The 17304-nt window shown below is 44.6% G+C and overlaps 1 protein-coding gene across 4 annotated transcripts in view; it reads left to right on the top strand.

Annotated features, from left to right (window-relative positions):
* Window positions 1-17304, top strand: part of tspan4a (tetraspanin 4a) — a gene marked incomplete at its 5' end in the record, with an annotated part of 101895 nt that overhangs the window by 10765 nt on the left and 73826 nt on the right. For 2 of the 4 annotated variants that reach the window (XM_079282079.1, XM_079282078.1), the window contains one exon: window positions 12449-12528. In XM_079282079.1, coding sequence (XP_079138205.1) covers window positions 12466-12528 — 63 coding nt within the window. Of the gene's footprint in view, window positions 1-12204; window positions 12529-17304 lie in introns of those variants that run through there. The other 2 variants (XR_013772524.1, XM_079282077.1) reach the window with 1 other exon arrangement.

Raw genomic sequence — 17304 nt, 5'->3', positions numbered from 1 at the left:
GGCTGTGTGTCCGTCACTATCATGGAGACGAGGGCTTCATCCAGCTCTTGTTTTCTGGTGGCTGGTTAAAAGAGAATAAATACAGTGTCTGTTACCTGTCTTAATTTGCACAATACACAAAAGTGAACAGGGACAAATTGTGATGGTGCATTTGTAATATTGTAATCACTTACAATGGCTGGCTGAAGCTCCAGTTTCCTCCTTATTCTCATGCATAAGGTAATGCCTTAGCATGGATGAGGTGTTGTTATTGTACCCCAGCTCCTTGGAGCACAATAAACACCTCACCTTTGAATAAAAGAAGAAACTGTGAAAAATACAGTTCTTGATAAGCAAACCTAATGTGTCTGAAATAGAGTTAGCTTTAGCTTACCTTATTAGGAGTTATCAAATCAAAGTGTTCCCACACAGGGGAAATCCTCCTCTTCCTAGCTGGCTCCATCACCTATCCTTCTCTCCTCACTCTCCTAACTCTCCAAACTATCTCTCTCTCTCTAAACTCTCCAAACTATATAAACACTATCCAAACTATCTCTCTCTCTCCAAACTATCCAAACTCTCAACTGACCGCAACTCTCCACCAACAACCCACATTTTGAATGGAGCCTGAGTGGTTTATATTGCTGTCGAACCTCCCGGCAAACTCTGAACCACTTCCCGAAGCAGTCACGTGGTACAGCCGGGCAGCGAGGCTTCGGACGTCATCATTTTTGGCTCCTCCCCTACATGAAGCACGCCTCGATACGCGCTTCAAGGAAACGCCCCCTCCATTACTCGACACACGCTTCGAAGCGTCGGCACATCTCGTAACATCACTAATACTAACACAATACACACTCGTGCACCAATTGATATGTCGTGATCCGAGTCGTTTCATCTGGGCTCCGGGGGACTTCATCGCTGGGTATCTCTCTGGTGCTCTCCGTCTCCTGGATCAAGCAGGTGTTTTGCCTGCACTCAGCCACCTGTCTGAACACTCCCCCTGATGACGTTCCTCGCACTGGGATTTCGGCTGTGTTGTGCTGCGCACGTGCTTTGATGCGATACCCTCTTAATGCAGTGAAGGAGGGCGGACAGATGTCTCTGTGTGTTTCTGTGTGTGGCCTGTTAAAAAAACCATTCGCTACAGCGGCTGAGGAAACATTGACACATCACAGCCTTCTCAGTTTTATCTGCAAATAACAATGAGTTGGATACTTTCTCAGTGAAAGAGGATTTTGTTGAAAGTAATGTGCTGTAAATAGATGTTTTTTTTTAAATTTCTTTAAAGGAGTATAATCTAGGAGTGGGAGTGAACTGTATGTATGTCAAGTAACCATCACAGTGTCAACACAGTGGGCGTGGTGGTTCATGCGTGTATGTTTTTACAGAATGCGAGACGCGTGTTTGTGTAACATGTGTATTTACAACAACCCCCCCCCCCCCCCGTCCTCGGGGGATTTCTTTTTCTTCCCTTTCTGCCCATAAATACAAATCCACACTGAGAGCACATTTGTCTCTTCTTGGGCCGCGTTTGACAGGCAAGCATGGTAATAACCTTCGGAGCTCGGAGGGATTAGTGGCAGAATGCAAATGACGGATGTGACACGTACTGTATGCATGCATCGTGTTTGCAGGTTGTTGTTTTTGCCTGATGAACTGACGGAGATATGGATGAAGATAGATGGAGATATTAATAGGTGGTAATTACCGCTCTGTGCAGGTCTGAAAGATTTCCTCTGAGGTGTTGGCAGCGTTTGTCACAGGCTGACTAATGCCGCACCTGGATGCAATTTCCTTGTCAATTTGCAAAGTGAAAGAACATATGATTGAGTCAGAGATACCGGTTGTTCATCGGCCATCGGTTTACTGTGTCGCATGAGCCAGACTAATGAGAGCCGCAAGGTGTAACTAATGGAAGTCACCCGCAGTTCTTCTTAACAGCTTGGATGTGTTAATCAGCCTGCCACCATTATTCACACACAGTGACATATTAATGTCTTAACCGTTAACCCAGTCCGCTCTCACCAAATGACGTGTGAATGACAATTAGTAAGTAATTTAATGTGCAATTACAACGATTACTTCTTTCTCTATTCAGGAGGGAAGGTGGATGGGTCAAACGAAAACGCTTCTTCTTCTTGTCCCAAAGTGTTGTCGAGTTATTTTAAAGTTGTGTTGTTTGTGTCGTGTTTCACTTGGTTTACGTACTTGTTTTAAGCCCAACCGTCATGTTTTCCCACGTGTTTTTGTTGCGTAAACCCAACTGCGGCCTTGTCACAGTAACAACGTGCCATAAAATCACATGCAAAAAAAAAGCCTAAAATGCGTTATCATGACACGCGGAATGTCCTTAAAATGTGCTATTTATAGGCCTTCCGGTTGTAAAACGTGAAGCTTTAAACGTGCATTCTTTCTAATGGCCAGCAGGGGGCTGCACGTTTTCTTTTTGTTTCAGCTGTTTCTCTTTGTTGACGCAGTCGGTGTTTCTTTCATTTCGTCTTGACTTTCCAGACTGCTCTGCTTGACGTATTAAAATCTTGTTAAAAAGTTTGATTCCGACTGATGCAGAAGCAGTTTGGTCACAGATGATTTGGCCTCTTTGGAGCTATTTTGTGAATCAAGGTGCTGATTACCAAACCTCTCTCGTAGCAGCTCATAAATGCTGCTACTTTGTCCTAATCTTGACTTAATGATGGAGCTAAATCTGTAATAGTGATTATAGGTTAAAAAGCCAAAGCCCGGTTTACAGTGTTTCTCTGCCTCCTGCAGTCTTATTATACTGTATGAAAATCACAAATACTGCACAATGCTGCATGCATATAATGTATTGATATTTATACAAAAATAATAAGTATTAATAATTGTTCTTCTCATGAATGTCATCGGAATTATTGTAGTAGTATTGCTGTTAAAATAAGAATATTAATAACAAAAACTAAAATGTCTTTATGTATTCATGTATAATAATAATAATAATAATTGTCGTTATAATAATAATACAAATTATTGTAATTATTACTAATAATGTTATTTTTCGTGTAGCACAATTCATGCATTCAATGCAACCCAAAGTGTTAAAAGATAATTTAATGAGGAAAATAATTTGATGCGTCTACATTTTGAACATGTCAACACATTAAGAGCCCCGAAACTGCTTCCACTGGCTCTTTGAGTTTCTGTTCTTAATGTTTCACGACAGACATGTCAGGCCTTCTTGAAATATACATGGCTTTTATGCTGATGTAAGGTATTATTAGGTTTATTGAGGCTAGATCTGAGCATTGTTACTCCTGTTGTCTCCTTTGGGAACACAAGGAGACGCCAAACTTGCGGTAACGACTTTAAGCCCAATTAGTTTTTTCTGTGGAGGCAGCCTGTGCTGGAAAAAAGGTTATAAATAATTAAAGTTCAATTTCCTCTGTTCACCGTCCCGAATGATGGGTATTTTACCTTTAGGCTGTCAGCACTAAAACAAATAGAAAAAGATGCTTGTTTGTCCTTTCCTACCACAGACTGGATTTAAGAAGTGGACGTATTCGCCCGTTGGGTTGTGGACCGTTGGGTTGTGGACCGTTGGTTTGTGGACCGTTGGTTTGTGGACCGTTGGTTTGTGACCGTTGGTTTGTGACCGTTGGTTTGTGACCGTTGGTTTGTGGACCGTTGGTTTGTGGACCGTTGGTTTGTGGACCGTTGGTTTGTGACCGTTGGTTTGTGGACTGCCGTTTGGAAGCCTTGAGTTCGACATTTTGGCCTTCCGCGTGATTATGAATCCCACTGCTCTTTTTGGCCAGACCCGCCCTGCGTAGCTGGTCGAGGCACAGACGACCAGTACATCGGTGAGCGTGGACGCCTGGCCAATCCTAGTGCTCAAATGCTGCACAGGGCGGGTCATGTCAAGAGCAGCAGTGGGTTTCATAATAACGAGTTAGTTTGGTTTTTGGCCGTCGCCATCTTGCTTTTTTGCAACCAGAAGTGACACGAGAGGGCGGAGCTAAGTACAACCAAAGTATCAGGAAGTACAATAAAAATGTTTCTTGATTATTACCTCAGTAAACATTGTAAACATGAGTTTATGGTCTCAAGCTCTAGTTTCAAGTCTTCTTCAATACAGCATGATGTTCATTTAGTAAATGACATTAGAAAGAATGCCGGTTGAAGGCACTTCAGCTTTGGCTTCACTTTTCAGAACCAGAGTGTTGGCGCCTGCTTCAAGGCAACAGCAGAACTATTTCTTTGCCTGGAGACACACTTCTTCGCATCTTCATGTTCTTCTTTACACAATAAAGACGCGTAGGTAGAAGTAGAGCCATTCTTTTCTGCCGCCCACATCTCATCTCTTTGCATGTGCAGCATATCTGTTTGTCTCTGAGCGAGAGAGTACAGCGTAATTACATTGCACCAACTGCAGACATCATTTGGCTCACACACAAACGCATGCTCGGTGAACAATAGGTCGGCTCGCATGCTTTCACGGTTACTTAATTGTTTTGTGTCCACTCATGTGAAACCCCCTTGTTGAATTGATGTATTAATTAAACAGCGTTAATTAATACTTAATCGTTACGTACAAAAGGTATTGAGTCACCACATTCAGTCACACCAATGATGACCCAGGTGTGACTCATTCATTTTTCACTCTCAGGATTTGTGGACGTAAGAGCACCAGACTCCCTTTAGAAAACCTCATTTTACTGCAGCAGGTCTGACAGTCTGCCGCTCTCAGTCCTGGTTCTGGTTCTCCCGTGCCTCCCTTCCCTCCAGCGGGTCCAACAATATGTCCTGGGTCTCCAGCAGCGTGGTGTTGGTGTTGGCTCCCAGAGAGGAGAAGCGCTGCTCCTGGAGGAGGAGGAGGAGGAGGAGGAGGAGGAGCTGCCGGGAGCTGAGCTCTCCTCCTCCCTCCGGAGCTCCGACTACAGGTCCAAGGTTGCAGGTGAAGCCGGATCTGGGTCTGTCCACGGTGGACCGGTCTCTGCTGGAGGATCTGGGTCTGTCCACGGTGGACCGGTCTCTGTTGGAGGATCTGGGTCTGTCCACGGTGGACCGGTCTCTGCTGGAGGATCTGGGTCTGTCCACGGTGGACCAGTCTCTGCTGGAGGATCTGGACCTGCATGATTTCATCTGGTTTCACCAAAATCCGACGTGGTGGCCCCGATGACGAGCATTAAGAATAACTCTAGACCATCTTCTCTCTGATGGTCTTGTTTGCTGATGGAGGTCTGATAGAGGGATCGGTATTCAATTTAAACAATTAAAAATTCCACAAAGTAACTTTTAAGTAAAAGTAGCAGCCCACTCTCATTAATTGGCATATGAATATCAGGACAATCTGTAGGTCACTTTGCGTGCAATAAGACCCCACGTAGTGTGTTCTGACTGCAATGTAAATGCGACCGCAAGAAGATGCTACGACGACGGAGAAAAGAGAGGACACTTACGTATATTGCGAGGGAGTGGAGGTGGATGGGTCAAACTAATTCAACACTTGCAACCCAAGGTCCGGCCTTCATGTCCCAAAGTACGTGCTGTGCTTGTGCAGTCAATACATTGCAATGCCAACAATTCTCAGCACTATCTTTCTGTGACAGCGAATCAAAACCCCAGTTTGGATTTGTTGTGAAGAATGCGAAGGTAAACACAGTCGAGGTCACACGGTAGTTTTGGTCCTGAATACATCACATTCAGGTTTCAAAGTTGACTTCGTTGTCATTGCACAACAGAGTTGCGCAACGAAATGTATTTTTTAAATCACATTTTGCCACATAAGAAAATACACACAAGACCAAACAAAACTATATTATATGGTGAAGGATGAATTCAGGAGCCCGAGGACACATTCACTTTTCTGTTCCGTTGTCACTGTGCATCAACATTATATAAGCCTTTAAGTATTTAGAGGTTTTATAACATGTGACATACAAAAAGATTGTTACTAAAACCCTTTGCTTTATAATCCCATTGTGTTTTGAAGGTACCGACAGCCTCACGACAGATATAATATGCGGTTATTCCAAAACAATTCTGTTTTATAATATATTTTATCATATTACCTTTTCCACTAGAATGCTTTTACATCATTTATTTAGTATTTGATCTTGTGTTTTCCTTCGTTATTAATTCTGCAGTGCTGGTTTCTGTCTTTACCAAAGACTTTGTTGGTGTCTGTATTCATCTATTTTTGTTTTATTGTGCATAAATCTCACTTTTGTCAGCGAGGCGACTCTTAAATTCCTCACGAGTCAGCGCGGTTGAGTAAAACACATCTATTTCCCATCAGAGCTGTTGATATTCATCTTCATGGCTCCGATTCCTCAGTGATCGTTGGCGTCGTGCTGTTGTGAAAATGTGCTTTCAGTCGGCTTATGTGCCTCACACACAGCTGTGTTTTTGGGAGGTAACATCTTGATGGCAACTCTGAATGGGAAATTATTGAACATTAGTCATGATGTGATATTAATGGCCAGAAAATGGCAGGAACTGTCGTGCAAAACTTACAGTAAAACAACTCTTTCAGGTGGTTTGGGTTTTAAGATGCAATTTATTACCATTTTCACCAGCAGATACGTAGTGAGATTGGTTGTGTGTTTGATGGTAAATCTTGTTTTGGACGATGTGTTTGGCTATCAGCTAACAGCTAACGGAACTACACACACAGCTGACTGCGACCAAAGACATCGTTATTCTGTGCGTTTTTATTGATCATCAACTTTCCGTTTACACACGTATCTTCTGGAAAAAAGACTTGAAGTTGGTTGTATAGAAGTCTATGAGAAAATTACTCTACTTCTCTCTTGATTTATTACCTCAGTAAACATTGTAAACATGAGTTTATGTCTCAATCTCTAGTTTCAAGTCTTCTTCAATACAGCATGATGTTCATTTAGTACATTATTGTCCATTTAGAGTCAAACAAGGAACGATTTAAGATTCAGTCAATTCATTTAGTCAATTCTGATCAATAGAGGAAACCATAAAGAGCATTTTTGGATGGACGGGAAAAACAACACTGAATGAAAACACTGTCGATACTTCCAGTTGACGTGAATTCTAAAACAGAGCAGGCAGAAAAACGGCAAAACCCAAAGCGAGCCCTTGGTGAGGGAAAGGTTAGAAGAACTGGCAGCTGGTAAATAGCAAAGCCGTCCTATTCCTTATTCTCTATTCATGGAATAAATACAGAAAAGTCAATTCGATTATCTGCGTGACAAATAAAGAAAACTAATTTGGTTATAATAATCATCCACTTAGAGATCAATCTGACCCGAACAGTCCACCAAGTGGTTTCATCTGTTACATCAATATCACCAAGAAACATAATTTGAGACATTTCGAAAACAAAAAGATTGAAATGTGATCAAGAAAAAATAATTATAATCAAGATGTGACGTAGAGATAAGAAGTTTCTGCCTTCTGCATCCCTGTAAACATCATGAATGCACATAACGAGCCTTCTTTGCATGGTGAGGCTGTCACCGTTGATTTACAGCCTCCTAATAATGTCCAAGGAGGCAATCACTGGTTGCCTTGAAACAGTAACGTCTGAACATTTGAACTTTCCCAAAATAGCATCGTGTTAAAAGCGTGAGCTGAAGCGATTGCAGTTGCATAAGCTGGAATTCTATTCGGCAAACAGCTCTAAATAATTTGCCAGTCTTGTGGAAAGCCTTTCTCGTACGCTCGCACTGCCGCTCAGTGCGCACTGCAGTTGTCCTTGTAGCCTGTTTTGTCATTTAGTGGAGATATTCATAGGAGACTCATATTGCAGCTTTAAACAAGGGGAAAGCCGCGCTCCTGTTTATGACTGCATGGAGACCAGAGTGCAGCGCAGCGCACTGTGTGTATCTGACTGAGCACGTCAGTCCATCTACATCCCTTCTTCTTTACAGCCCAGCGATTCATGAAGCACTTTAATATGAGCCTAAAACCTTTGTTCTTAACAAGAGGATTCCTTTCATCATGTTGTGTATCCAAGTTTCCTTGCTGCAGCAACCCCCCCCCCCTTTTCTCCTTCTGTGTATTTGTAGAGGCTGAGGACATCAAAGCTGCCGCCACCCTCGGGGCACCACTGTACGCTTACTGTGTGTGTGTGTGTGTGTGTGTGTGTGTGTGTGTGTGTGTGTGTGTGTGTGTGTGTGTGTGTGTGTGTGTGTGTGTGTGTGTGTGTGTGTGAGAATCGACGGTAGAGATGTGTTGTGTGTGGCGGTGGATGTGTCAGGTTTGGGGCTTACGTGAATGATTAGCAGGAAGGTGTCATGCTTCATGACATTTAATGAGTCTCCTGCTACATTCATCGTCCCAGACTGTATATTTCATGAAAATGATGGCAGATTGTGCCGATTACTGCATATAATGTACATATAAGTGGAATGAACCACATGCTGTATACATATGTTTGTATTGTGAGTCAACAATATGCATTATGTATGAATAATAGGGGTGTAACGGTTCACAAAATCCACGGTTGGGTTGGGTACGATACAGTGGAGCCACGGTTCGGTACGTTTCGGTTCAGTAGAAAACTATAAATGCAGAGAAATGTACTTTATTTTAAAATATATTTGTTCATTACAACTAACATCATGAAGTTATTCTTTGACTTTGAACAATGATGGAACTATACCTGAGTGACTCATCTTCAGCAAATAAAGTGCAATCAAAAAACTAAATAAATCTTGATATATATGAAGAGACGATAAATAGTGGCAGCTGAGAACATCAGATGTCTGTGGAGCGATAAAGAGACTGTAACACTCCACAATTTAAGACATGAAACAAACTTAAATATCATATTCATAACACACTTTACTAAATGGCACCTAACTGGAGAATTAGCACCACCAACTTATCAACTGAGCCTGACACCTGTATAATGCGTGTGGATGGAAACACGTTCATTTGCATTTTCTATTGCCGATATTATAGCTGATTCGGTTGAGATTTGTGCTTCATTTGAGTGGAACCTAGTTAACGAGAACCACGGTATATAAAGTGGTGTCGGGCCATCCAATCAATTTCAGCAAATTGTATAATTACATGCAAAAAAAAAAAAGGAATCAAAAACACATTAGTACTTTGCAGTTACATTGTTATCATTTATTCCAACACTGACATAATAAAGGACATCTTATTCATACAATTCAGGATATTAATATATATATATATATGATATATATATGATATATATATATATATCATATAATAATAATATTCAGTGTAATATGATACATAAATACCATATAATCATAAATATACAATGTAAATAGCATGAATATATAATAATAAAATATAAATATCATATATAGTCTAACAGAACAAGTATATTTTAAGATGCCCCTATGAACCTTGTTTGTTGGAGAAACACCCAATCAGTGCGGTGAGGAAACCTGCATGTTTTTATGACAGTTATTTGTAAAGGAACTTTGCTCTTCTGAGTGGCAAACCTCTCAATGACCTTCTTATTGAAGTCACGCATGTCCCTGACAAGTTCCTTCTCCATGGAGAGCAGAGCCAGAGCATTAAAACGCTCTTGTACGTTACCGTTAGCATCGATGTAGCGTAGCACAAGCACCAGCTGGCAGTGGGTGGAAATGTCCGTCGTCTCGTCTGCTTGAATGGCGATAAAATCAGCGTTCTTTACTTCCTCCAGAATGTAATCCCTTACACCCGACAGCATGCAGTCCAACAGCTCATTTTGTACAGTCTTCGACGTCCCTTTAAAAACGTTGAGGGACGCAACAAAACCCACCAGTCCCTTGAACACGCCAGGGTTGTCCGAGGAGTCAGACTCGTCATGCCCACGCAAAGCCAACTCAAAAGCCCCACAAAACTTGACACAATCAATTATTTTTGATAAAATGTGCCGGTTTTTATCCACCTCCTCGTTGTGTTTCTTTACCGCAAAGCCGGTGACCGTCGTCCAGCTGGGCAGCGAGAACACGCGAGATGAGAACTAGACGCGGGCACTCCGGGAGAAAAAGACTTCCGGGAGGGCCATTCTCATCTGGCCCTCCCGGAAGTCTTTTTTAGGGCGCTGATTGGCTAAATTGTAAGTCACTCATTTATTCATTTAATCAGTGATTGGCTAAGCTGCTTATTAGACCCGTCTTCCTTGGGCCAAATCGATCTGGCCCCAGCACGTGCACGCGCAGTAGAGACGTGCACGGGGACAGCTGAGAGGTGCACCAGCGGAAAAGCATTTATTTTGTGCAGATATCCTATTTTACAAATATTACTGGGTATATTACATAGCTCAAAAACACAAATATTGACAATCTGTATAATTTATTCATGTTATTATTATTATTTTTTTGTGGCTCAAGGTGGGTGGGGCCAGGCCCCGTGGCCCTCTATTGGCCGGCCGCCACTGCCAGGTCCAGAGGGAGAGTGGAACATGACTGTAGCCAAGCGTGTGCAGAGTGCTCAGCAGCGTGTTTGCACAAGAACAACCTCTGCATGTGGAATCAGTTCCAGGAGGAGGAGGAGGAGGAGGAGGAGGAGGAGGAGGAGGAGGCGGCGGCTTCTGGTATTTTAACCACACATCAGGTTTCGTGTGGTGCACGTACATAGTGTGCATGTGTGTGTGCAATCTGGTAGATGGTGGGATGCGATTGCAGTGTGCACGAGGGGGGACGGGAGCCGCGAGACACTGATTGGCTGTTCTCCCTCGTAAGGGTGTGGCCAGAATATGAATGACTGCTCCTGCCTTTTTCGCGCTGCCAGGTTTTGGGGGGCAGTTACCGGGGAGGGATGGGGTGTTTGAGATTGTGCACGCGGAGAGGAGCGCATCGGTGGTTGTGAGGAAAATAAAAGGGGGAGGGGGGGGGGTGTTGGGAACACAGAGAGAAAGAGAGAGAGAGAGAACAGGAGCTTGTGGAAGAGAAAGAGGGGAGGGAGCTCCAGGCAGCGACGCCGTACTACCGCTCAAACACTGCAGTCTTTCTTAGCTTCTCTGAGGGAGCTGACTCGCGCGTTCTTCTCGCGCCGCGTTTGGCCATGACCCCGGTGGACACCTTGATCTCCTTGCCCACTTCAGAGAAGAGGAGGCGAAAATAGCCGTAGCGGAGGAAAGAAGAGGGGACGCCGCACACTTTCGCCCCGCTGATGAGGAGGGTCTGGAAATTAATTAACCGCCGTCAGCGCAGAGGGGGAGCGAGGAGCGAGGCGCAGGAGGAGAATAGAGGGAGAGGGAGAGGGAGGCCAATCGCTGGATGTGTGAAGAGCAGGTTGTGGAGGGAGAGGCAGAGTAACCTCTAGACACTTTTCAGAGACAAAAAAAGGGACAAGTTGGGGCAGACGCAAAAGCAGCCAAAGGAGGGGTTGGGGGGGATTTGGGCAAGGCAGGAATTAAAGAAGCCAAAGTACGGTCCGCTCGCACGCGCTATTTATCGCTTCATCTGTCTTTACAACCTTCTCCATACATTCATGACACCATCATTCCCGCTCATTTTTTCCTATTTTATTTGCATGTCAGCAAAAAGCACACATCGGCAGCGTCAACACACGTGCCCCGAAACACTCTTTTCATTCTCACTGGACGTGTCACTGAGTAGCAGAAGTTGATCGGCCCGGATCAGGGGTTGCCATTACCTCCGATCCGTAGAGAGCGAGAGCACCTGCTCAGGAATCTCTCATGAGACCAGGCAGGAACGTTGCCTGAATCATCTTTATTTCGCGCCACCTTAAAGCAGCTTGGAGGTGTGGGGGGGAGGGGGGGGCGGGGGGGGTGGGAGGTCGAGTCGAGAGCCCCTCCGGTTTGTTTACCCGATTGAACCGTTGCGAGATGAAACGGCAAACCAGAGTTTTATCTCTCGGAGCGTCGACACCTGCGTTTGAGTGATTACTGAGAGGTGGTGTGCAGATGTGTGTGTGTGTTGGGATGATATCCTAAACATACAGAATTACACAAAGTGTTGCAGCAGGATTATGCAAAGCCCCCCGCTGAATATAGTGGAACTGTAGGATTAAAGAGAGGAAGTGAATGGCAGGACGTTATCTTCCAGATTAAGTCAGATCAAGTGTGATCATACCTTTGGGGGGTGGGGGATTAAATCAGCCTTCCCACGGTTTGATAGGGGTTGTAACTATTTTTTGAGGCAAACTGGAGAAAACAACCCCAAAAGCATCCATCAGCACTCAGTGGAATAACTTCTGGTCCCTCGTTGAGGACTTTGCTCGGACCCTGAAGCGCACACAGTGACTCTTTAAAAGGCTCGTCCGGCTCCCACAATGAGACGCTCGAGCACAGACGAGACTCCGTACCGGCGCAGTCCGTCTCTGGACAGCAAATCCGAGTCGCCGCCGTTCACCTCCGGGTTTCACCGCTTCAGCGGGGAGTTCGAGTACAAGCGGCCGCCATTCGCGTTCGGCTTCCACACGACGAAAGGGCCGCAGGCGTCCAAGGGGCGCTACACCCAGCAGGGGAAGAAGTATGTGGTGTTTTACCTGGACCTCTCCTTCATATTCCTCCTAGAACTGCGGCGCTGCAGGATGGCCGAGGGTTGCATGATGGCCCTGCGATACGGAATGGTCTTCTTCAACCTCCTTTTCTGGGTGAGTCTTGAATCTTGTATTATTGTGTGTGCAAGCTTTTTTTGGGGGGTCGGTGTTTGTTTAGCTTTCTTGACTTTTGCTTGTTTGCTCATATTTAAAAACAAATCTTTTTTAGGGGGAGCTATGTATGAGCAACCAGAGTGATGTGAGAGGAGTGAGGATTGAGCAGGGAGGGGGTACAGAGAGAAAAAGACATGTCATGCATTTAGAGTGACTCAGGACTCATCTTAGTGGGTGACTAAGGACTCGTGTGACTTTTGACTCACGTGACTAGCGAGTATCTCAAGAGTCACCTGACTGGCGATTAACTAAAGACTCACCTGACTGGCGAGTGACTAACGAGTCACCTGACGAGCGAGTGACGAACGAGTCACCTGACTAGCGATTAACTAAAGACTCACCTGACTAGCGATTGACTAACGAGTCACCTGACTAGCGATTAACTAAAGACTCACCTGACTAGCGATTGACTAACGAGTCACCTGACTAGCGATTAACTAAAGACTCACCTGACTAGCGATTGACTAACGAGTCACCTGACTAGCGATTGACTAAAGACTCACCTGACTAGCGATTGACTAACGAGTCACCTGACTAGCGATTAACTAAAGACTCACCTGACTAGCGATTGACTAAAGACTCACCTGACTAGCGATTAACTAAAGACTCACCTGACTAGCGATTGACTAAAGACTCACCTGACTAGCGAGTGACTAACGAGTCACCTGACTAGCGATTAACTAAAGACTCACCTGACTAGCGAGTGACTAATGTCTCACCTGACTAGCGATTAACTAACGACTCACCTGACTAGCGATTAACTAACGACTCACCTAACTAGCGATTGACTAAAGACTCACCTGACTAGCGATTGACTAAAGACTCACCTGACTAGCGAGTGACTAACGAGTCACCTGACTAGCGATTAACTAAAGACTCACCTGACTAGCGAGTGACTAACGTCTCACCTGACTAGCGATTAACTAACGACTCACCTGACTAGCGAGTGACTAAAGAGTCACCTGACTAGCGATTGACTAAAGACTCACCTGACTAGCGATTGACTAAAGACTCACCTGACTAGCGAGTGACTAACGAGTCACCTGACTAGCGATTAACTAAAGACTCACCTGACTAGCGAGTGACTAATGTCTCACCTGACTAGCGATTAACTAACGACTCACCTGACTAGCGATTAACTAACGACTCACCTAACTAGCGATTGACTAAAGACTCACCTGACTAGCGATTGACTAAAGACTCACCTGACTAGCGAGTGACTAACGAGTCACCTGACTAGCGATTAACTAAAGACTCACCTGACTAGCGAGTGACTAACGTCTCACCTGACTAGCGATTAACTAACGACTCACCTGACTAGCGAGTGACTAAAGAGTCACCTGACTAGCGATTGACTAAAGACTCACCTGACTAGCGATTGACTAAAGACTCACCTGACTAGCGAGTGACTAACGAGTCACCTGACTAGCGATTAACTAAAGACTCACCTGACTAGCGAGTGACTAACGTCTCACCTGACTAGCGAGTGACTAACGTCTCACCTGACTAGCGATTAACTAACGACTCACCTGACTAGCGACTAAAGAGTCACCTGACTAGCGATTGACTAAAGACTCACCTGACTAGCGAGTGACTAAAGAGTCACCTGACTCGCGATTAACTAAAGACTCACCTGACTAGCGAGTGACTAAAGAGTCACCTGACTAGCGATTGACTAAAGACTCACCTGACTAGCGAGTGACTAAAGAGTCACCTGACTCGCGATTAACTAAAGACTCACCTGACTAGCGAGTGACTAACGACTCACCTGACGAGCGATTAACTAAAGACTCACCTGACTAGCGAGTCACCAACGAGTCACCTGACTAGCGATTAACTAAAGACTCACCGAACTAGCGAGTGACTAACGACTCAAATGACTAATGACTCACATTACTAACGAGTCACCTGAGTAGCGAGTGACTAACGAGTCACCTGACTAGCGATTAACTAAAGACTCACCTGACTAGCGAGTGACTAACGACTCACATTACTAATGAGTCACCTGACGAGCAAGTGACTAACGACTCACCTGACTTGCGAGTGAATAACGACTCACGTGACTAACGCCTCACATGGTTGATGAGTCACGTAAGTAACTAAAGACTTTTGCATGTTCACTCATATTTTTTTTAAATCTTGTCGAGCTCTGGTATGTGCAACCAGAGTGATGTGAGGAGTGAGGATGGAGCGAGGAGGGGGGGGGGGGAGAAAGACAGGTCATGCATTTAGATCATGTGTAACAAAGCCCACTGTGTGGGTGAGTCAAGCTTTTTCTGTTCCCTATACAGTTCTTCCAAGTGTGGGTGTACACTGCTTTGTTTTGTTTTCTGTGTTGAGCTTCCCATATTTGGAGCTTGCGTAGATTCGTCAATCACAACGCTGGGATTCTTCTTCACCTACCTCTGCTTCACTCCTCCTCCTCCTCCTCCTCCTCCTCCTCCCCCTCTTCCTCCCCGCACGGCAGCTCTTTCTCAGACCATCAACGCTGTCAATCCGCTCTATCTGGATGATCGTATCTGTTGCCGAGGGGACGATTCTGCAGCGGTGTCTTGTCTTTCTCTGTCAATCTCACTCCAGTAGCCCCCACAACAGATCACTTTCATTTCCACTGTGAAGCCCTGTCATGGTCCACAGCTTCAGCTTCACATTTAAAGATCTCGATCTTGGCTTTTTCATGTTGCCACAGACTCTCTTTTGTGCGTAATCTTGTTGCAACTTTGCCACAGAGTTTTGAGGGGATGCCGGGCCCCCCTGTGGTTTACCTTGCTGGGATTACTTTGATTTGTCATACTTCTGTTCTTATTGGTAATGGAACGAGATGAGGCCTTGAACGCTGAAATGCAATCTAGCTGCCGAGATGCAATCTCCCTCGGGGGAACGAGTGACCTCTTCAACTCTTCATCTTCTCTCAGCTATAAAGCACTGTCAAAGAGGGGCCACAGTGTTTGTTATAGGCACACTCCCTGTGTGTGTGTGTGTGTGGTGCCTCTTGGGATATATAACGACCGCATGACCACGCCGAGCTTCCCCTCCTGAGAAGCCAAGCGTTTTATGATCCTCCAGGTAAAACAGAGGAGCTCTTATATAATATAGACCTCAGCGTCACCACCTTTTCAAGAGAAATTTACAAGCTTTTACACGTTGAGTGGTTCGTCCAGACCCAGTTTTTCACACGTCTCATTTCAAATTTAGACTTTTAAAGGGGGTGACTTCATAGATGTTGAATGTGACCTCAATATTGCGTCGGCAGTAAAGTGGATGGGATCTCTGGTCAGACAGTCAAAGCAGATTATATGGTTTTACATTTGGGACGAGAGTTGAAAGTGCTAAAGTTACACTGAATGGCGATGAAAAGGACCCGCATGTGTCGTGTATAGCACACCGTTCTTATTAAACCTTCTTGACAACATGAACACACACACGCGGCAACACATTCTCACTCCCAAATAATCAAATACCAATGCTTGGTCAGTGGTTACGCACTTTAAACTGTTACGCTAAAGGGACACTTCTAGCGTCAGCTCTGGACTAACAACTCACATCACTAGCGCGTGATTAACAATTAACAAGTGACGAGCAAATGACTAACGACTCGGGACTGACCCACGTGACTAGCGGTTGATTAACGACTCCTGATTGACCAACGACTCAGGTGATTAGCGAGTGACTAACGACTCACATGACTAACAACTCACGATACTAGCGAGTGACTAATGACTCCCGTGTAAAGACACTACCGATTCACTAGACAAAACTAAAGACTTGTGTGACTAATGACCCACTCAGTCACGTGACTAGTGTGTGACTAACGAGTCTCGTGACCAGGCAGCATCAGCAGGGTCAATATCTTGCCCAAAGACAGTCATGCGGACTGGAAGAACCGGGGATCGATTCGCCGATCTTCCGATTAGTGGACGACCCTCCTGACGCGACACAAATAGGTTTCATTTTTCAACTTCACTTACATCCTGTACCACAGCAGGTGTTCTCATCAACGGCTCTCGTCGCTGAAGATTATTTATATGAGTGAGATTTCCACCTCCGCCAGCTCAACTGCCAGTAAGTTCTCACGTAGATTCTCAGAAGGCATCTCATCTAACATAAAGCTACAGTGCTTAGAGATGGACATGCCATCATATTTGTACAAAATAAACTTGTGATAATGTCACATAGACTCATGTAAATAGCAACTTTCGCACCAAGCAGCGAGATAAACTGTTAAAAAAAAAAAAGTGTCGGGAAGTGAGTGGGTGGAGTTCATGCCGACAGTCTTGCTGTTTGACTTTGACAGAAACAGATCTCGAGAACTTGTATATTTTTTGAATGCATCGTCATTGCTGATTTCCCCGCAATCAGAAAGTACAGTGGGGTCGATGCAGCTTCGTCTGTTGAAACACCGTCAAAGTGAAACTAAGAGCTCAGTGACAGGAGTTAACAAGTTCCATTTTGAAGACGAGGAACGAAGAGAAGACGAGGAACGATTTTGTTGCTAAATGGACAGCGATAATTCTTCTTTATGATCTGTTGATTCCGTATTAATGTTGCAGATCATGTGACGGTGTTCATTTGATCCAAACTAATTTGGTTAACATTTAACGGCTCAAAAAGTAAAGAATTTCTAAAGTGATTCAGTCTGTTGGGGACTTGTGTGCAGTGTCTTTTTTTTCATCAGTCTAATTTGTACATCGGCAGTATCAAGTGGTAGAAAGAGGG

Source organism: Melanostigma gelatinosum (assembly GCF_949748355.1).
Source record: "Melanostigma gelatinosum genome assembly, chromosome: 2".
NCBI lineage: Eukaryota > Metazoa > Chordata > Actinopteri > Perciformes > Zoarcidae > Melanostigma > Melanostigma gelatinosum.
Note: the sequence above shows the minus strand (reverse complement) of the source record. Positions and strands in the feature narration are given on the sequence as shown.